This window comes from Spermophilus citellus (assembly GCF_964194105.1).
Source record: "Spermophilus citellus genome assembly, chromosome: 10".
Taxonomy (NCBI): Eukaryota; Metazoa; Chordata; class Mammalia; order Rodentia; family Sciuridae; genus Spermophilus; species Spermophilus citellus.
In genome coordinates, this window is record NC_138197.1 from 31,038,013 (window position 1) to 31,059,585 (window position 21,573).

General features: G+C 46.7%; 1 protein-coding gene across 2 annotated transcripts in view; it reads right to left on the minus strand.

The window, feature by feature from the left end:
- Window positions 1-21,573, minus strand: part of VWF (von Willebrand factor) — a 177,036-nt gene that overhangs the window by 85,062 nt on the left and 70,401 nt on the right. For both annotated transcript variants that reach the window (XM_081309814.1, XM_081309815.1), the window contains 9 exons: window positions 15,763-15,866; window positions 14,513-14,651; window positions 11,504-11,638; window positions 9,297-9,443; window positions 6,355-6,495; window positions 6,051-6,164; window positions 4,346-4,502; window positions 3,510-3,668; window positions 2,482-2,617 (listed from right to left, as the gene is read on the minus strand). In XM_081309814.1, coding sequence (XP_081165940.1) covers window positions 2,482-2,617; window positions 3,510-3,668; window positions 4,346-4,502; window positions 6,051-6,164; window positions 6,355-6,495; window positions 9,297-9,443; window positions 11,504-11,638; window positions 14,513-14,651; window positions 15,763-15,866 — 1,232 coding nt within the window. The remainder of the gene's footprint in view (window positions 1-2,481; window positions 2,618-3,509; window positions 3,669-4,345; window positions 4,503-6,050; window positions 6,165-6,354; window positions 6,496-9,296; window positions 9,444-11,503; window positions 11,639-14,512; window positions 14,652-15,762; window positions 15,867-21,573) is intronic.

A 21,573-nucleotide genomic window follows, 5' to 3' on the forward strand; every position in this document is an offset into this window, starting at 1 on the left:
AGAGCCAGCCGACACTCGTCAACCCTATAAAGTAAGACACTGCCCATACTCCCAGAGAACTGTCTTCCTGCTCCTTGGGAACATTCCCACCTAAGTGAGCCATCATTGTTAACCTCTGTTTCAAGATACCTGAAAAAGAATCTCTGTTGTTCTCGGCCAGATATTCAGTGATGACTTCTTTCCAACCGACATCTCTAACCATATTAATATTTAATTATAATTTAAACTTTCTTGCAAGTATCCCCAAGGACAAATATTGCTCTAAAATATTCACGCTGACCAGGACTTATAAATGTTCTATGGAAGATAAATTGCTTATAGTGCTGATTATAACAGAATTTAAGCAGTGTGGATTTTGAGTCATGTTTAATACGTTGGATCTTAAGGAAGAAAAGTAACTCTGGAGTAAAAAAAAAAATTTGCAAAGATGAATAAATATTCGAAGTCCCAGTTTTATCTAGTAGAGTAGGTAGATGGGGGTCTTCCAGACCTAGGAAAATCAGTAGCAACTTCGTTCATTCCTACTCCTGTTATCTGCCAGGTGCTGACTGGCTAGACCCAGTGCCCAGGCCCAAGCCACCCCACAAGTCTGTGTCGGAGCCATTGCCCACCCACAAATTCCTACAATACCAGCAAATGTCAGGCTCTCCTGATCACTTCACTCTTTTGCAAAGTGACAGGGTACACCAGATCATAGGCGAAATCAAGTTGCCCTGTTTGGAACCCATACAGGCTAGGCCTTCTCCTTTTTTGTGCCCTCTGCCTTCGAGCAACCTGCCTTTGGCACTCTGGGTAAAGCTGAGAAAGCAACAGTGTCCTGAGCCCTGGGAAGTGTCCCCTGTGGCTTGGCTGTCAGGCCTGCCATTCACACTGTTCACGACACTGGTTGCCTCAGGCTGTCGGCGTGTATGGCATATACCACGGTAGCTTCCCCTCCCATGAGCTACCAGCAGAGCAGGCAGGGAGAGGCCTCTGAGCTCTCCTGCCCTTTCAGCCCAGAGCTCCAAGCCAGCATTGGACTTAGAGTCTCCGTTTCGGCTTAGAGAGGCTGGGAGGCAGGGTCTGACTGGAAAGTTTCTTGTACTTCCTCATGATCCACACAATTTATTGCTTCAATCCTTAGTTAACGGTGCGTGAGTGACATACTTTCTAGTTTCCTGTGTTTGCTAGAAAACCCACCCCAGGCAGTGTTCGCTCTTGTTTGCACAGATGGTGGCGGCAGGATTTGGCTCCCGCAGCTGTGACCACAACCCCTTCCCTAGTGAATTGAGTTTCTCAAGTTTAAGTTCCCATTAGGTTTGATTGGTGTCAGGGAATGGTGTTGGATACATCAGCATTTTAATAAATGTTCCCTACTTATGGGCAGGACTTCAGAAAGTTCAGCACATGCCCCAAGGACTCCCTCTCACCTCCCCAGGGGCCATTTTCCCAGAGGCAGTTCCGGTGAGAGCCCAGGGTGACAGCAATGAATGTCTTCTCCCCAGTTCTGAAAGCACTGTCCTATGACTTTGACAGCAGCCCCAAGATGTCTATGTTGTACAAAGGGGTCAGGGGTTCATCTCACTTTCCTTGCCTGCATCCCCACCTTTTTTTGAAAAATCTAGCTGGACATGGTGGCACACGCCTGTAATTCCAGCAACTTGGGAGGCTGAGGCAGGAGGATCGAGAGTTCAAAGCTAGCCTCAGCAACAGCGAGGCACTAAGCAACTCAGTGAGACCCTGTCTCTAAATAAAATACAAAATAGGGCAGGGGATGTGGCTCAGTGGTTGAGTGCCCCTGAGTTCAATCCCTGGTACCAAAGAAAAAAAAAAGAAATCTGATTTTCATATATTTGTCCTTGAACTGTCTCTCTTACTACAAGAACAGTAAGAGCCACAAAGAAATGAAAATGATAATTACTCTGATTTGATCAGTACACACAGTACACATGTATTGAAATATACTGTACCCCACTAAAATATATTAAGTATTACATGTTTTAAAAAGAGAGAGAGAGAGAGAGAGATAAAGGGAAAAAAAGAAATAGAGAAACCATACCCTGTCTTCCAAAAAATACAGGCAAAAACCTTTTAGAGAGTAAAATACTTCAGAAATATTTGGGGGGGGGGGTGAAACAGTCTAGACTGCTCTTTTTAAAAAAAAGAGACACACAAACTCTAGAAACAAACTAAACAATGAACTAAACTAAGTCATCAATTAATTAGCAAACTAACTAAATAAACTCAATGTCTCAGTTCACATAACCAGGAAGTTTTCTCCAAAGCGCAGCCTCTGAGCAAGCCCCACAGAGGACAGTAAGATTGGCCACTTCATCAGCAACTTAGCAAGGCCCCAAGCAACTTAGTGAGACCCTGTCTCAAAATAAAACATAAAAAGAGCTGAGGTGCTGCTCAGTGGTAATGCATCCCTGGGTTCAATCCCTTCCCCTCCCCACCCCTCAAAAGACTGGCCACTTCAGACAACCAGGGAATCCATTTTACCAAGTCTGGCAGTGCGCAGGGTCATTGGGGTTCAAGGTGACTTTCCTTCCAGGGGCTAAGCGCCGGCCAGCCACCTCACACACGGGGCAGTCTTGGGGGTCGATGCAGGTCTGGAGAAGTTCATCCAGGATTTTCCCTGAACAGCACATCTCTCATTAGTAGCTGACCACTCCCCTTTCACATAAGGAAGGCTCCGCTTTCACTAAGGGTCCTGTCCCAGGAGCCATTCTGCCTGCCTCTCCAGAGGCCACCTCACCCCACAGGGAGGAGCATCCCGCCTCCTTCATGCTTTCATTCTTCTTCTGCAAAGTTGGAAGGAGGCTTCCCTCCCCCTGCCTCACCTCCTCCAAGCCTGGAATCTTATCTCCAAGGCCCTTCTCACGCTTCTGAAGAATGTATTCAATCATTTTAGAGCTGCGCTATTCAATATGTCAGCTATTAACCATCTGTGGTTATTTATATTTAAATATAAATTAAATTTATATAAGGCATCCGCCACTGCATTCAATGAGGCATTCCCACCACTTGCCGAAGTTCTATCAGAAAGTGCTACTCTACGTGTGATAAACCCCTAAACTGACACACCAACGCACTTTGTAGAAAGGACTCACAGTGTAGCTCAGGGGCAGAGCATTGCCAGCAAGGAGCAGGGTGTACCCTCCCTTACACACAGGCCATGCAGCACAAGGGCCCGCGTTCAATCTCAAGCAACAAAGGGGGGAAAAAGCATTTGATAGGACTAGGTGACTGTGTTCTTTGTAGTGTTGGGGATGGAACTCAAGTCCATGGGCATGATAAGCAAGCACTTGGCCACTGAGTCACCTTCCCAGCCCTGGCAGGAGCTCTACCTAGCAAAAGCCAGAGCTTGCCTGGCTTTAATGAAGGGACCCACAGACACACCTGTTGCAGGGTTGTGGGGTTGGGGATAAGGCACCACTGGCAGAACTAAAATGAAGCAGGAGGGGGAGGCTCCCATCCTGGCAATCAATCCCCTCCCTCCTGCCCGGCCCACCCAGGGAGAGCCTCACCTGAAGGGCAGTGTGCGTGGCAGCCCTCCACACACTGCACAGGGCAGGCCAGAGGCTCCGGGTGCTGGCAGGTGACGGGACAGGCAGGCGCGCAGCTGTTATAGCGCCACTCACACTCATATCCATTCTCCCGGAGATTCTTCTCCTCGCAGCTTTGGGCTGTGTAGACAGAAAAAAAAGAGGCCATGAAATCACCCTACAACACCAGAAGCCAGGACTGCAGCGAAGGACCCAGAGAGACCCAGGGAGACAGACCCATGAGTTAATGACTGTAAGACAGGGAGGTGGGGAAGGCGGTGATCAAACCTGGGAACAAGGACTACCAGAGTTGCCAATCGTGGAGACTCCTGGGATTTTTGTAAGGACCATATTTATATTTTATTTATATTTAAATCAACTTTCCCAGCCCTGGCAAAAGTGAGGGTATGACTTGGTTTCCTACAGAAAAACATTCAGTTGTGTATGCCCAAGGAGGGAAGGCTCCTTATAAATAGGTGAGTTGATTACTTATAGTGGCAAATATGATCCGCTCTAAGTAAAGGCATATATTGACTTTCTTCTGTTCACCAGTGTTCCCTCTCGTTCTTCTTTAATTTCTCCAGAAGAAAAGTCTCCGTGCATCGACGTCCTGAATCCACCATGGTTCTCCCTCATTTTGTCAGTGGTTTCCTCACACGGCTGTCTTAACTCTCCTCAGCCCTGGACCATCTCTTTGCACACTACAGCTCTCCCTCTCTCCCACAAAGTGTCCTCTTGCACCCCACAAGGCCTTCAGATCTAGATACTCATTGGGTGAAGGGAGGGTATCTGAAACCACAAGGGTCATCAGGACTCACGGCACAATGTGGCCGTCCTCCAGGTCACCACCTTGCCATGCTGGGCACACACGTGGGCGTAGGCAGCGATGGTGTCACAGAAGCAGGAACAGTCCCCAATGGACTCACAGGAACAGGTGTCGTAAATGCAGATGTCCAGGTACGGCTCAGGGTCCACCTGCAAAAGGAGTTCTTGGGTGGCCTGGGCCTAGGGCCAAGAACAAGGACTCTGGCTCTTGGTCTGGGTGAGAATCTTCTGGTGGCAAGTCGTAGCATAAGGGTTCTCCAGGGTAGAAAGAGAAATGTAGGCCAATGGTCCCAAACAGGCCACAGGAAAAAAGGCAAGATTCCTAATTTCTCATCTTGATTCCAGCAAGAAATGTTAAATAAAACCTTTTGCAGAATACCATGTGCATGAGAATGTTTCAAAAGAACATCCCCTCTGTCCATCTTCACCTGCCTCTTGCCACCTATCCATCCCATAATCCATGGATGTTTAGTTGTTTTTACATAAAACACACACACAGGGTTGTCATTCTTCCCTTGTCTCAGTGCATCAAAGAGAATAAGGAGATGCATCTGGACCCACTCAAGTTACCTCACTGAAGAGCTAAGTACGCTGGACAGTAGGAACCAACTGACCCCAAGGACACAGGAAGGAGGGGAGGCCCACCCACTACCCACTTTCCATTACACTAACCACTTCCCACCTTTCCTATCCCCCAAAACATGCCAGTACACACACCTGGGTTTTTCAGGATAGTTGCGATAGAAATGAATTCTCGCATGAAGCAGCCGACCATTGTTTCTAAGACATTCCCACAGTCCTGATTTCCCTGGCTCCTCTCTCTGCCTACACTCTTCCAACCATCAGCCATCAGCTTTCCCAGTGTCTCCACCAAAACAAGAATCCTAAGTATCTTTTGGATCTCCATGGGCTGAGAGATTTGGGATGGACAGGAAGAGAACTGAGATACACGTATTCAAACATCCTCGCCTGCACTGGTGGTACCACAGAGCAGCAGGCCCGTGGGTGCAGCTCCGTGTGTACATATGGTCATGCATTGCACACACACCCACATGCACGTGCGTGCTCACACATACAAAGAAAGTGAAGTGCATTTAACTTTGGGGAATTCCTAATTGTCATTTGAGATAAAGACACAAAAAGAGGTAAAACAATGAAGACTCTGGAGTTAAGACCAGAAAAGAATCTCTGTGAGAAGAGAACTGGACACTAAATGGGTTGTTTGTTCACAGAGGGATCCTTGGAGGGCTCTGAGGCCTGGAGACACAGAACAGTAACAGGAAAAGGAAATCCTTGGTTCTGTTGTTGGAGCTAAAATAATGCCAAGAAAACAAACCCTAAGACTAGGCCAAAAGAGAAGCATTGGCATGTGCCAAGTTTCTTCTTGTGTGGAAGGAAGACGTTGCACCAATCATCCCTCCTCAGAAGCCATCAGCTTTCCATCTGCCTCCAGCCTGTAACAGTGTCGTTTTTTTTTTTTTTTTTTTTAGTGGTGTGGGTGATCAAACCCAAGATGTCATGCCAAGAGCTCTACTACTAAGTGACACCCACAGCCCTGCAATGGGGCCTTGATGCAGATCCCTTCGTGACTCCAGGCTACTTAGTGTCCACTAGAAATCCATGCTCTAGGTGCCCAAGCTACTGGGCTCACCCTTTCGATGACTCTGCCTCCCTCCACTCCACCTTTCAAGCCCTTACCAGCTTGTGGCAGTCCTGGAAGATGTCACTGGTGAGGATTCTGCAAGAGGAATCCACCATTGTCTGCTTCATGATGTTGTTATGGCAGGTGGCAGGGGACACATCCAGTGGCATCTGGGTACAGAGAGGAGCGCACAGAAAGACCCACAGTCAGGCAGTCAAACTGGCTCAACTCAACCCAGAAGGAGGCATGAGACCTGCTTCCCACCCTGCCACCCACTGCCCACCTTCCATCCCCAGGGAAAGGGGGACAATTCACACAGCAGGCCTCTTGGGGTCTGCCCACACAGAGTCCAGGACGTACTTTTCTGGTGTCGGCACACTGTGAGCTCACTTTCCAGGAGTTCCCAAAATCCACGGGGTCTTCCTCCACTTTGAGGTTGCTGCTGGTGAAGTCGTTGTTCTGAATGCCGTCGAAATTCCCACATAGGCCACAGACTTGCTCCTTGATAGAAAAATTGAGAAGATGAGCACTGTAGACCTCAGGGGCATATTCTATGTCAGTGGGGGAAGAAGGTTCTAGTAACAAAGGATCAGGAGTCATCCGAGGAGGAGGAACAGAAGGAGGAGGAACAGAAGGAGGAGGAACAGAAGGACGAGGAGAGGAAAGAGGGACAGAGACCCAGAGAACTGGAGTGGTCAGCAAAGCCTGGCTTTTGGCAAAGCTTTGCTGATTCCATTTTGAAGTTAAGAAAACAGAGGCAACTTGTACCCATCCCGTTGCCAAGAGCAGAGGCCTGAAATCCCTGTTTGAACCATCACCTTCCCCAATAAGCCTCTGAGCAGAGAAAGAACCTGGTCAGTTATGACATTGGTGAGAGCACGGAGGACCAGGAAGGGAACATTATAGTCCTGCTGTACCTGGGGAGCCGCAGCCTGTTCAGGGCAGGCTGGCCAGAATTCTGCCATATGACAGAAATTGCCAGGGAAGACACAACCTATTCATCTATCACATGTGGAATGTGCAACAAGTCCTGAAGGAGTGGAAACCATCGAGTAAAAACTAGGGAAAGAACTGGCGATGTTTGGCCTGGGAGAGAAGAGCTGTCGTACTTTTGCAACATGGTTAGAACCCTATCCTGGGGCAGAGAAAAGACTTGCTTATTCTGTTTTGCTTCCGTGAGCAGGATTTGACATGGTACCTTGGGGGTGCCATACAAGAATGTTCTCACAGTTGGACAAAAGGCCAAAGGGCTTTCTGAGGCCTAAGAGCTCTCCTGGGTAGCTGCTGCCCTCTCCCTATCCTCGGTGACTGTCACCCACCCCAAGACCCTCCTCCACAGCCCTCTCGCCTCCTGGTTCCAACACTCCAGACAGCTGCCACCTCAGGTCTTTTCACATGCTCTTCCATCTGCCTAAGTCCTCTTCCCAGATAGTTACAGTACTCACTCCCTCTCTCCCCTGAAGACAATGCTCACATGTCACCTCTTCAGACAGTCTCATCAGACCAAGTTATCTAAAGAAATGTCCCACAAAAATTTAATCTCCACCAGGATTTTGGGAGGCCAGATAGTGGCCTACACCAAAAATGTGGATGTCCTAAACCCTAGAACATGACTACGTCACCTTACATGGTGCTGTAGTTTATATGTGGTTTGGGTGTGCCCCCAAATCTTCATGTCCTGGAAGTCTGGTCCCAGTGTGATGATGTAGTAGGAGGCAGGGCTCAGTGGGAGTTAAGTAGGTCACTGGTGGCATCACCCTTGGACAAAATTAATGTAGTTCTCACAAGACCCCAGCAGCTCATTCCCACAAGAACAAGTTGTTTAAAAAAAAAAAAATGCCTGGCCTGAGTCCCTCTGGCTTCCTTTGTCACCATAGGAGCCTTTTTGCATGTAGCCATTTCCCCTTCTGCTTTACCACCATGTTGTGATGCAGCCAGGGGTTCCTCCCAAAGGCTGACAGGTGGGAACACCCAATCTTGAACTTTCCACTCCCAAACTGTGAGTTAAATAAACCTCTTTTCTATATAAAGCCTTTGGTATTTTGTTATAGCAACAGAAAATTGACAGCTATACAAGGGAAAGGGACATAAATGACATGATTAGGTTAAGATCTTGAGATAGGGAGATTATCGTAGATTATCTAGGGAGCCCAAGGTGACCACTGAATATGATAAGAGGGATGCAGGAGGAGTCATAGTATGAAAGGTGGTGTGCCATAAAGGGACAGACAGACAAAGAACTTGGAAGATGCTACACTGCTGTCTTTAAATGCAGAAGATGGAGCTACAAGTCAAGAAATGAAGGCTGCCTCCAGAATTTAGAAAAGATGAGGAAATGGATTCTTCCTTAGAGCTTCCAGGAGGAATGCAGCCTCCTGGCTGATTGTAGGTTTTTGACCTTCAGAATCACAATCCAATAAATTTGTGTGGTTGTTTTAAGACACTGAATTTGTGGTAATTTGTTATAGCAATAATAGAAAACAAATAGAAGGGTTAAATACACACAGAGACACACACACATATATCTGATTGTGCCCTGCTATATCCACAGAGCCTTGGATAGTGCTTGACACTTAATATTTGCTGAGTTTAACTGAATGAGTGATTTTTTTCCAGCAATGGGATGGGTTGCCACAGGGAAGGAAGGGCCATGCAGCCGTCAAAGGTATATATACAAGCTATAAATTTATATGGCATTATCAGAGATGCTGCAAAGATCATTCCTGCCAAGACCAAATCAGCCACCATAGTAAATACAGCCACTTGTCATGTACATGCCACTTAGAAAAATCAATGAAGTCCCAACAAACTGATAGACTCTAGACAAATATGGTCACCTTTCCCAAAAGTAAATTATCAGAAAATTTGCAAACAGCTCTCACAAAGTTCTGGCCTATGGCTCAATGGTAAGGCAATACCCCAGAATGTTTTGCAGTGCTATAATGATATTTTGCATGATTTGTTTGCCTTTGGGGGTGGGGGGGTTAAGAAATCTAAAAAAAAAAAAAAAAACGCTAATATTATCTAATCTTTTACTTTGCTCCTTTGTGCAAATAAACTTGCCTAGCAAGGCCAATTAAGACAGTTTGTGTCAGGGACCACCCTAATTTTTGCCATGTTCAACAAGCCTCAGTAAGAGGCAAAGCTAACTGCAACCTTGACTCCATAGCTTTATCTGTATGGGAGGCTGGACTGGAGGACCACCTTCCCCCAAGGTGAGGGGAGGTGCCATTCGCTACTCAGAGAGCTGACTAAGGTCCAAACAAGTCACAGACAAGAAAAAAGCATGAAAGGCTACTGACCTGGTATGTCTGCTTCAGGACCACGTAGATGGCGAGGTGGTGGTCCCAGACCACAGAGAGGGCTTTGCCCAGCAGCAGAATGATGTACCGGCCAGACTCCACCACCTCAAAGTGAGTCTCATCCTTCATGGACCTCTTCACATTCACCTGAAGGAAGGCAAAACAGGAAAATAAGAAGTAAAGGAAGGCACAAAAGTCCACATCTTCTCTCTTCTTCACATCTACCTGTCTGTCCTCACAGCTGATGAGTGCAGGAGCTGCCCCTCCAGAACACACAAATGTTCCATTTGGTCAGGGCTCACCCTGTGGCCAGCACACCTGTGTTCATCTCACCCACCACCCTGCAAGAATCTGTGACTAAGGGGTGACGATGGAGGTGGCAGAGAATTCATAATTATGAGATTAAAAACACAACAAAACCAACTAACAGAAGAGCATTACATTACATTACAAAATGTTAATTTTACATTACAAAATGTTAATTTCTTTTTTACTCTTGGTCATTAACTACAAGGGTCCTCTAGATATGGTTTTAACCTGTCATAGCAAACATTGAAGCACTTCTGGTTGATGATTTAAAAATCCATCCCTTTATAACAGTAAATACTAGACTCTCTCCCACCACTTCCCATTCCCCCAGAGTAGCTATTATCAAGAGCAAGGGACTGTGGAGATCAATGCTAGAGCCAGGTTTAAGTCTTTAGAAGGACTCTAGCCTGAACCCTTGACCTAGCCAAAATCATCAACAGTTCCAAACCCTCAAAGCCACTGTGCACACTGGGCTGCTTCTCAGACTTAGGAAATTAAGGCTGATACTAAGAACCTGTCAACCCTTTGCAGAGGTCTCCTGAATGACATACTATGTGCAGAGCTACTCATATGTGCAGATTTATCCCTCACGGTCTATACACCTCCTCTTCAATGTTACCAATGTCATCTGTCCTAAATAGAGTTCTCCTTTGAAATGGAGTTGACACGGCCCACCCACAGTCAATCACATTTGCTTGGGAGTTTTCTTCCATAATGGTGAAGAGTTCACTTTCCATCCCCTGATGTCAATGGAGGGTTTTTATAAGAAAGTAGGGATGCAGGGTGAGACCATGGAAGAAAATGGGGATATCCGAACAGATGGGAGCCCAGATCTTGGGTTGCCCTACTACCTTATATGAACCAAAATTGTGGCCTGTGGTGACCTGCCTACCTAAATGTATGTTTCTGGGCCCCACCCAGACCTACTGCATCAGAATCTCAGGATGGAGCCCTGGTATCAGCATTTTAAACAAGATTTCCAGGGAGATTCCTGGGTAATCTTCCAAGAACTACTTCTTAAGCTTTCGGTATACAGGGGCTCAGTCTGTTTACCTCACTTTTGAGCTCTTTCAAAATATGTATCTTAAAGGCTGGCGGCGTGGCTCGGTGGAAGAGCACTTGCCTAGCATATGTGAGGCCCTGAGTTTGATCCCCAGCATCTCACACATACACATCAAATGTATCTGAAGAGATCTTAAAAGTGTAAAAGAAAGTAAAAATATCTAATAACATTGTGTGTGTGTGTATACACATGCAATAGCCCCTGTTTATTCAGTTTTGTTTTCTGAAGTTGCAATTAACTGTAGTCACCTGAGTTCCTAAAATATTAAATGGAAAATTCCAGAAATAATAAGTTTTAAATAATTTTTATTATAATATATTGTTATAGTGGTTCTATTTATTACTGTTGTTAATATATTACTATGCCTAATTTGTAAATTAAACTATTATAATATGTATATATAGGAGAAAACCTCATATACACTAGGTTTGGTGCTGTTCTCAGTTTCAGTCATTAGCTGGGGATCTTGAAATGTGTCCCCACAGAAGAGGGATCATTGCATAGAGAAAGGAAAGTTCTCTTTCCCTCCATGTTTCATGCCCTCTCCAGCAATAAGCACTGCTTGTTCCTACAGTTATGCAGACACGATTCTACATCCTTCTCCACACACAAATGCAGACTTCAACCAAATTGAAACCTTGTTATCCATATTGATCTGTCACTTGTGCTGTTCATAGACTATGTCCAGGCCAGATGTGTATCTGGACCTCGGTTTCTGTAATGGCTGTGTTACTCCATTCCCACAGTTCTGAATGGATGCTTAATAAATGCTTCAAGCAAGCTGATAGGGGAACAAGGAAGAGCATGAGGTGGAGGAGTTGAGGCTGGCTCTTACCTCGTTGTCAAATAGTTCAATCTCTCCTCCTTCCACCAGGATGGTGACTCGCTTCTTGCATTTCACTGAGGGGTAACTGCACCCCTCATTCCCCACAAGGATCCTAAATGTCCCCGGGTTACTGCCACAGTAATCCTAGGGAAAGAGGGGAGGCAGAGAGAAATATTAACCCTGCTATTTCTCCCAGAACAGAAGATGGACATCTTGTTCTCATGGGTCTTTAGATACATGTTACAGGATGTTACCACATCCACAGGTGTGTGTGTTTGTGCCTGTGCATACGCATGGAGTGGGGGGTAAACTCCCTCAGGTGTGCCATCCTCATTCATACAGGTGAACCTGGTTCCTATGTCAGTGAGGTACAGGTGTAATGATCACCAGGAGGAGAAGGAGGGGGAGAAGGAGAGGAAAAGTGGTACGTTGCATGCTTTGACAGAAGCTCCAGGCTAAAATCCCCTGCCTAGATCCCATTAATTCTTGACCACATGCAGGTAATTAGGACAGTCTGACCACATGGCATCTTGAGGCTCTCTTGTCTGGCTGAACCCTGTAGATTGCTGACCCAGAGGGTGTAACCAAAGAGGGCTCAACACCACCCACAGCTCCCAAGCTACGTCTCTAGCTGGGTTTAGAGCAAAAGGGAGCAGTAAGAGATCATTGATGGTCAATTGCTTAGAAAGTTAAGAAAAAGGAGACACACGCCTGGCAAATAGTTTCCCCCATGATGGCTACTACTGTGGTGGGATGGAATAAAGATAAAATACTCAATTTGGAGAAACAGTCTTGGCCTGTCACATGAGTAAATTGCATACCTCTCTTACACAGATATACACACACTCTTATACATAAACATCTGCACACATACACATGTACATACATACATATACACATATATCCATACACACATACACATAAGTATGCACAAATACACATGTGCATACACTCACATATATCCATACACACAAATGCACATATATACATAACATTTACACATATTTACACATACTCATACACACACACAACATCTGATCTTCCTCTATAAGATTATGAATCAGTCAACTTCCTAGGCTTGTTCAGCTAACTGGGTGTTGAATGAATGAATGGGGAAGTTAAAAGAGGGAACAAGGGTGTCAGTGATTTATTTGTGGTCACCAGCTGAGTCTTTTCTGAAGGAGAAAGGGTTAAGTCTGATAATAGTACCCAAAGGGAGCTACCGCAAGGGCAAGGTGGCCAGGACTAGCATCAAAAGAGGACAACAGGATTAGCTGTGGGAAAGGAAAATAAGTGACATACAACGGGCACAATTTGAAAGGGGATTCCTGAAAATGGGGCCACTTGGGAAAGTTTGCGTGGGCAGGGGAAGAGCTTCGGAGCAGGAGACGCTGAGCAGCTGCTTCTTCTTGCACAGAATTTATTGTTTGTTTTTTCTGGATGCTCAGGTTTGAAACTGGCTTGGTAGCTAAATAGCAAAACTGATGTCACCCTGACTTCTGCCACCAAGGTGGGAGGTAGCCCAGGAATCAAAAGACAGGGTGAGCCTCAGGGTCATACACAATTACATATAAGAGGAAAGGAGATGTAAGAGAAAAATAATACAAGTGAAGAAATGATTTACAGTAGAGGGGGTAGAGAGAGAAAAGGGGAGGGGAGGGGAGGGGAAGGGGGATAGTAGAGAATAGGATAAACAGCAGAATACATCAGTCACTAGAATGGCAATATGTAAATCAATGGAAGTGTAACTGATGTGAAACAGCAATCGGTATATGGGGTAAAAATGGGAGTTCATAACCCACTTGAATCAAATTGTGAAATATGATATATTAAGAACTATGTAATGTTTTGAACGACCAGCAATAAAAATAAATAAATAAAAAATAAAATAAAACAAGGGGAAAGAAAAAAAAAAAGACAGGCTTTCATTTCTAACCCGTGGAAAAGCTCCAGGGGGCACTCAGCCCAGGTCCATAGGTGTTCCTAAAGTACATAAGGTACACATCCCCTGTCCCCAGCACGCTCCTCCCTGGGCTAGCTGGGGTGTGCGAGGTGGAGGCAGGCTGGCTGCTGGAGCCCCATTAACTCCGTCCCCTCCCAGCATGCTCTGCACATGCGGTCTTTGTCCTGATGCTCCCTGACTCTGAGGGACCTGCAGCTCCATCTCTGGGGCTGAGGCTCCTCCAGGTTTGTGGTCCTCCCTTCAGACCACACCAAGCCCCCCAACCCTCCTCCCCTAGAGAATGGAGACAGAGAGACCACATTTGTTTAAAGCATCACAGGGCACAGTGTGTCCTCCCTCTGGAGAAAAGCACTGAACCCCCTTGCTTACTCGTTTGGTGTCAACCAGCAAGAGAGATTTACAGGAATCTATGACGTGGGGAAGGGGAGGTAAAGGGGCTAGTGCTCTCAGCAGCTAAGGTTTCCTGACTTCTTTCTCCTTCTGCCTTGCAGAATGACTTTTTTGTGAACCTGTACCCCTCCCCCTCCTCCTCCTCCTTCCCCTCCCAATTTGAAATTGTACATGGTCAGAAATGAAAACAGTGGAGAATGCAATAGAATCAGAGGACAGGCGTGTCATGTCAACCATCCTCCTGTCCAAGGCTGCTGCTCACCACGCAAGGGGGCTAGCAAGGCCGAGGTGGAGGGGTTTTGAGGTCCAGTTGGGCTTCACTTCCCAAACTGTGCATCCTGGTGGAGACTGACAGCTTTTTCTAACTCACATTAATGCTAATTTGGACTGAGTGTGACCTTATGCCCACACCAGTCCTACTCAACAAGTGAGCTTTCTAGGCTGTTCTTAGATACCTCCAGATGAACAGAAGGAAAACAAACACCACTTTGAGTTTTAAACTGCCTACCTCTTCAGGCACCTCTTTCAAGGACTGGAAAATTGCTCCAGTAAAACCAGACCCCAGAGTTTTCTCTACAGACAGGAGGGCAAAATCTGACCTGGAAAAGCCCTACTTGCACCTCCCACCCAGAGACAGCACCTCCCCTCCTCACTCTCATTCTTACCTGTGCCAGAATGTACTGGCATTCCCCAGGGAACATATATTTGAGCCCATCAAAGGTGAGGTAGTGAGCCATGCCAATCGCAGAGCAAGTAGCATCACACACGTGGTCTGTGCAATTCCACTTCCGGTCCCGACAGACACTAGGAACAGTAATGTAACATGACTGGGTGGGCACTTTGAGTGCATCTGGGTCTTAGGGAACCAGGAGGTACTGGAGGTACAATACTCCAAGTGCCACCCAACCCCCCAGGAAGCCTCAAGAAGTTAAGGGTTTGCAGCTAGAGGAACATGAAATTCACAGGCCCAGCACAGGGCCCAGAAGGACAAAGGGAAAAGATGCTGCTTTCTGGTTACAAGGGAGAAACTGAGGCAAAGAAGGGCAGGGGTTGTCCACAGTGGTCCAGGCAGCTGGGGAGGAGTCCCGGATCCTCTCTAGGCCACCCACATGGATTTGCTCAGCCTTATCCTAGAAGCCACAAGTCGGCCTAATATTGGCCTCAGGGTCTCTGTGAAGCAGACACACTGAGGTTGAAATCCCTCTGAGGCTAATGGGAAGAATAAGACAAAACAGCAGGAAAGTTCTGAGTCTGGAAAGTAGTAATGAACCACGAACTCCTGCCAGGAGAGGTTTTGTGTGCATGTAGCTATATGTTTAAATCTATAGTGATCTGCCAATGGCCACATGGCCCATCCCCCTGCCATCCGTAACCAGAGCTGACCTTGGGAAGCCCACTCGTGCGTCAGAGGTGGTAAGCTCAGACCTCAGACAGCCCTGCCCGTCTGTCCACAGGGCCCCTTTCTAAGGCGGTGCAAAGGCAGGGTGAGTGAGAAGGGCGAGGGGTTATGTGAAGGATGGCCAAGGAGCAGAAGGAAACCAGCCACCCTCGCCAAGACCCTCCTCAAACTGCACCATTACAGGCACACTCATGGTACCCTTGTGAGCAGTTTAAGACCTGTAAGAAAAGCACCCCTCTAACCCCACACTCGTTGGCAACTTGGCAACTTTATTCCCACATGCCCCCAAGGTTTGTAGGGCAAGATGCTTATCTTCCCACAGGGCCCATCTCCCTGAACTGAAAAGCTAATCAGCAACACAGGGCCTATCTGAGATGAGCACAAGTGGTGGTGAATATTCTTCCATTTCACAGATGGAGAAACAGGCACAGAGAAAAGGAACAATGCACGCAGGTCACCACAGGGTGCCAAAGTAGCTGGGTCCCCAGGGAACATCTCCCCCACCTCCAGCCTCACCAAGTGTTGCAGTCAATCTTCACGGTTTCTCCCGGGGCATACTCTTTGCCCTGGTGGAAGCAGGGACACCTTTCCAGGGCCACACATTTGTTTTCATGCCGGACCTAAAGAAAAAGAATCCAAAAGTCTTAAAGGCCACAGGGACAGATCGGACATGTCACCAGGAGCTTGAACCTGCCAGGAGTCCAGCATAGGGACAAGGACTGAGCCATGGACAGCCTCAGCTACAGGCCATGACAGGAAGCCCACACCCAGCTAGGGCTTGGCAAGTGTGGGTACTGCCTACACTGTCATTCCTACCAACGGAGGATACTGACCACTTTCTACCCTGTGGTGTCCTGCTGGGGAAATGCAACCTGGGACACCCATGGCAGAAGCCCAGAGATCCAGTCATTCCACACAAAAGGAGTCTCCAAAGGAAACAGAGTTAAGATTAATAGAGAATTATTTATCACTGCAAAAAAAAATGGAAACCATCATGTGTTCAACGGTAGGAAAATGATTACATCCATTAAGGAATCCCAGGTGCTGGTGTCCTGTTGCACCGTTAGAATGACCCCTTGGAAGAATCTTCAATGATGCGGGAAATAGCTATGCTGTTAGTTTTTAAAACAAGGAAGAGAACTGTACACACATATGGTCCTAATATTATATATTTATATATACATATTTCCAAAAAGAACTAGCAGAAAATAGAGACATTGCCTCCAGTGGTGGGCTGAGAAGTACAGAGATTTTTCTTTTCTGTTTTGTTTCTTTATTTTTTTTTCCTAAATAAAATTAATCTGCATTCAGCACCTTGGAAGTGAGAGCTGATTACTTCACATAAGCAGAGATTTACCAAAACCAGCCTCTGGGGCCTGCCCAAGCCACACATGCCCTTCATCTCCAGGCCCCTGACACTCTGACACATTCTCCACAGCCATGCGCTCTGCCTCCCTGCCCTCCACCCTGGACAAGTTACTCACGTAACTATGTTATATTCCTCAGGTCCACTGGGACCAGAACCAGGGAAGAACTGAGAACCCCCAACCCCAGCAGACCTGGGGTTCTTAGCTGTTCACCTGGCCCCTGGCCCCAGTGGGCTCAGCAAGAGCTGGCCAAACCCCACTCTGACCCCAGTGTGGAGATCCGCTTCGATCTCAACTCCAGGAACAGCTCTGGACATCTGCTCTGGCATGGCCTGACCTTCGATGCTTAGGTCACCCTGGGGTGAAGGGACCCTGCACCCTGGTTCCGGAGCTACCTGAGGGGGTGATGAAGCTCCCTTACAAGATGGTTCAGGCTTGGTGCAAATCCATCACTCCCTGGCAAAATCAGAGTTCCAAGGGCTTGGAACTGGACAAAGCCCTGGGAGCAGGGTGGTCTTGGGCTGAACAAAGGGCTTTCATGTGAAGGACCACAGCTCAAAATTGTATGAGGGCGGAGTTGAATGGAAAGACTAATATCCTCCACGTAACACCACCTCTATCCAACACAGGAGGTGTTCTTGAGTCCCCCAAAGGATAAGCAATGGGGCAGGACAAGTGGAGAGAGAGAGAGAGGAAGATGCAGGTCAGCCACATCCTTGGTGATGTGAGTGAGCTCAGGAGCCCGGAAGGGAAGATGGCCGCTTGGCAGGAACATGGAGAGCCTGAAAGATCTCTCTTTTCCTGAACTTTCAAAGACTCTGTCACACTCAGGGTTTAGTCCCAAATGCCCCCACGGTTTGTCAGCTTGAACATAAGTCCGAGGCCTGCCACCTAGTGGCCACCATAAGAATGACTGATGCATTCTAAGGCTCCGAGTGAACAGAACCAGATAATAAGCCTCACAATTGGAAACATCACCTGAGACAAAAGTGATGCAGGATGGAGTCCAGGAGGCAGAGCCCTGCTGACCTGCCTCACCTCAGCAAGACATGTGCTACTCGGTCCCCTGCAAGCAGGCTGGGGTGAGGGCTCGTAGGCATCTTGGTGTTCATGCTGGATCCCTTTGTCTCACTCCAAGATATTTAACTCCCTGTCACAAAGTTCCATGTATCCAAGGCCTAGCTAGGGAATCCCTCCCTTCACCCAGGTGTAGCTTCAACAGACATAAAACTAAAAATCCCAGCCTGGCCATGAGCTAATGCTGCCTCCACTGCACTGATGCTTCCTCTTCCTTCTCAGTCCTCCCTGGCAAACCGCATAGCTCCTCTCTGCCCTAATTTATGATGGGAAAAGGAGATTATTAGCTGATAGATTACAATGCTAAGACAAGACCTCAGTATTAAGTGAGGAATGCCATCAAGGCCAGAGTGCTGTGGGGTTAGATCCATAAGTTAGAGCAGAGGTGGAGAGGACAGGGTCTCCAGGTCACTAGATGAGACTTCCTGACTTTGGAGAGATAATCAAATAACACAACCCAGCTAGAAACACCCTAAGAACTCCAAAGTGCTAAAGAAATTCATGGAGATTCAAAGTCGCAGGGATGAAGGCAAACTGCAGGGGTGTTCAGGGTCAGGTGAGAACTGGCCAGGTAAGCAGGCAGGCCAGCAGAGCAGTCCCTATGATGTGAGTGAGCTCAGAAGCCCGGTAGAGAAGATGGCAGATTCCTGCCAGAATTCAGTGACTTCTGTAGCAAGTCACTAAAACCTCAGGTGTACAATAAAGACAAGCATCTCTGGCTAGGGTTTGTTCCTTTGGGATACCAGAAGGATACTAAGATAATATTTGTAGATATCCTTGGAAGAATTAAAGAGAAACGTGGCAGAAATACTCATCCCATTGTCCACCAATTCATGACATCTAGGGCAAGAGTGGCTCAAGCTAAGAACACAGTACTTGGTCTTGGTCAGTTCCAAGGGGAATTCCAAAGTAAAACAAAAGATGATTTTATTACCCTTCTCTGGAAAAATCCCCAGTATTTCCCACCAAACAGGAACATCATACAAACTCATTCTTCAAAAACAGTTTTCGCCTTCCAACTATCTCTGGCGAATCTCCTACCCTACTGATACTTCCAGCTCAATGCAGCTGTTTTCTACTAGCTTTTTACTATATTTTTGCTAGAAGGAAAGCAATATAATTAAGTAACTCACACTAAAGTGTGAATGACTCTTCCTATAAGGATTTACGAAGTTGTAAGCTTTTTATAAAAAAGTGGATGCTTGTTAACCAAAATGCATGCATGCCCGTTATGTTTTGGAAGCCTGATTTGGTGGCAAACTGTGGTTTAAATATAGAAAATATTTGTAGATAGGAAAACTTTCTTGGGTCTCCTAGGATTCACAATGTCCACATGTGAGGTCCACTCTGGATGAGCCCTGAGCCCAAGCTGTGTATTTTTAAAAATCTTTTCAGACTTCATACTGAGTATCCAGGGACTATGGACAAGAACATATTTCACATCTGCCAGGAATTTCCCTAAATACCAGCAGAACTGGGTGCCAGTTTGGAAAATGTAACCATTAGATTTCAAAAGTAAGTTAGCATCTCCCAGACAGCAGTCCTACATTTTCCCCAGAGACCTAACTATTTGAGCACCCAGACGCCTAGCCTCCCAAAGGGAGACCAATAAGGCTGAAGGTTGGTCTGGTTGCCAGGAGTTCAAAATTTCCACTATATAATTATACAGCCTTGAACTGCTTCTGTTTCCTTTCTTTCCCAGTCCCCCACCCCTGTGTGGTAGAAAGGATGGAGGTGACAGGTCTTCAGGGTTCCTCCTACCTCTGCCACCCTGCACTGGTCCCAGTAAGAGCTACAGCCCAGATGAAGGAAGGAACAGGGTGGTGAGTTGTGCTTTTCCGCCACCTAGTGGTGGATATAGGTAATATCCTAACTTAAAGGAGTGAAGGATTCAGGCAAAATTTCACTCAAAAATTTTGCAACTAAATACATGACAATTTGGGACATCTTCAAGGGAAACCTCCTCATTTTATCAACCCAGTGAGTCTCATCATGTGAACCCAGATGTCTGAAAAGTTTCTCCCAATTTATGATGACTAAGTTCCTGGTTTTCCTCCATAAATTTATAGATAGTGGCAATTCAGCCACCACTGCCAAAACACCTCCCATGTGCCTGCCACTGCCAGCCTCAGTCTTCCCAAAAGCTCTCCTAATCCAGGTTTACTGATGAGAAAATTAATACACAAAGATTTTAAATGACATGCCACTCAGTTAGGTAAATGTCAGAAATTTGAAGATGGATGTATGGGATTCCAACACAATGCCCTTTCCACGAGGCTTCTCCACCAAGCCTTTCTCATGGCGCTTGCCCCTATCAAAGGCATCCTGCCTCCTTTTCCCCATGCAAGGAGACCTTTGCAGCAGTGGCAGGAGCAGAGAGAACTGCAGCTGGAGAAGCGGGCCAGAAAAACCTCTTCTCCAAGCAGGCACACTCAGACATGCCAGGGAGGAGGAAAGGCAGTCTTCAGCCAAGGGCGGGGCTATTCAAAGAGCAGTCCCTGAGGGCTGGGGATGTGGCTCAAGCAGTAGCACGCTCGCCTGGTGTGCGTGCGGCCCGGGTTCGATCCTCAGCACCACATACCAACAAAGATGTTGTGTCCGCAGAGAACTAAAAAATAAATATTAAAAATTCTCTCTCTCTCTCTCTCTCTCTCTCTCTCTCTTTCTCTCTCTCTCTCTCCTCTTTCACTCTGTCTTTAAAAAAAAAAAAAAAAAAGAGCAGTCCCTGAGCCAGGCCAACTTATGCTGATGCAAGTACAGAAAATGCTGTTTGGAAACTCTTGTGGCCGTTTGACAGAGGAATATCGTGTCTTCTGTATCTGATAAACATTGGAAGGGGCTCATATCTTGTCTGTCATTGCTTTTGGTTTCACTTTTCCGATTATTCGTTTCTGTTGCATGTACAAAAGCACTGGTCCACGACAGACGAGAAACTGAAGAAAACAGACATGGATCCTTCCTGTGGACAGGAGAAGTTGATCCAGACAGCCTCTGAGAGAGAACCTCGGTTATTTATGAAAACAAAGATAAAGCTATTCCTATGATTCTATAGTAATTTGGGGTTTAAATGTGCTTTCACATATAGCCCCTTTGGGCCCAGAGCTAAGGCATGATGAATTCAAAACAGGAATTCTGTGCCTGTGTTACAGAGGAGGTAAGTGAGCCTCAGGTAGAAAAATTAAGAAACACCAAGCCAAACAGGAGCGATGCCCAGGGGAGCTCAGCCTACTGCTGCTCAGCGCTCCTCCAGCTCTCAGTAGATCTGCCCCCAAGAAAAAGCAACTTCCCTCCTCTTTCCAAGTCTTCAGAATGCAGAATGTGGCTTGTTACCAAACCGTTGGGAACACACCACAACCCTACCACCTCTCACAAGGGACAGAGAAGGTCCCCCAGGTATAAGGTCTGCACCATCAAATGAGCCCAAACACAATGTTTCCAGCTCCATTTTCTTTGTGTTGTGGCCAGGAACACATGTCCTGTGCTGCAGCCAGCACGCTGTGCTCACTTCATAAATTACACAGACTTTTCTGCTCTGCTAGGTAATGAGTAAGTTGTAAAAATGACCCAATCCTTGTGATACAAGCCTTCAAGTTTGTAATCCCCTGTGGTGGAGGTGAGAGAGCCCCCTTGTGAGGTGACAGATCTGTCCTCAGAACGGATGCCAGAGGCTTCCGGATGCCAAAGGGGCACCTGACATGCTATAGCCGAGGTCTCACTCTCCATGTGGGAATTTGGGGCCTAATGCAATGATTGTGTTTATTAATATTCAAGACTATTTGGATTGTTTCCTCCATGAACAAGAAAATTTTCATTTAAAAGAATCCCTGAACCAGACTGGCACAGTGGCACAGGGCAGTAGCCCCTGCTACTCAGGAGGCTGAGA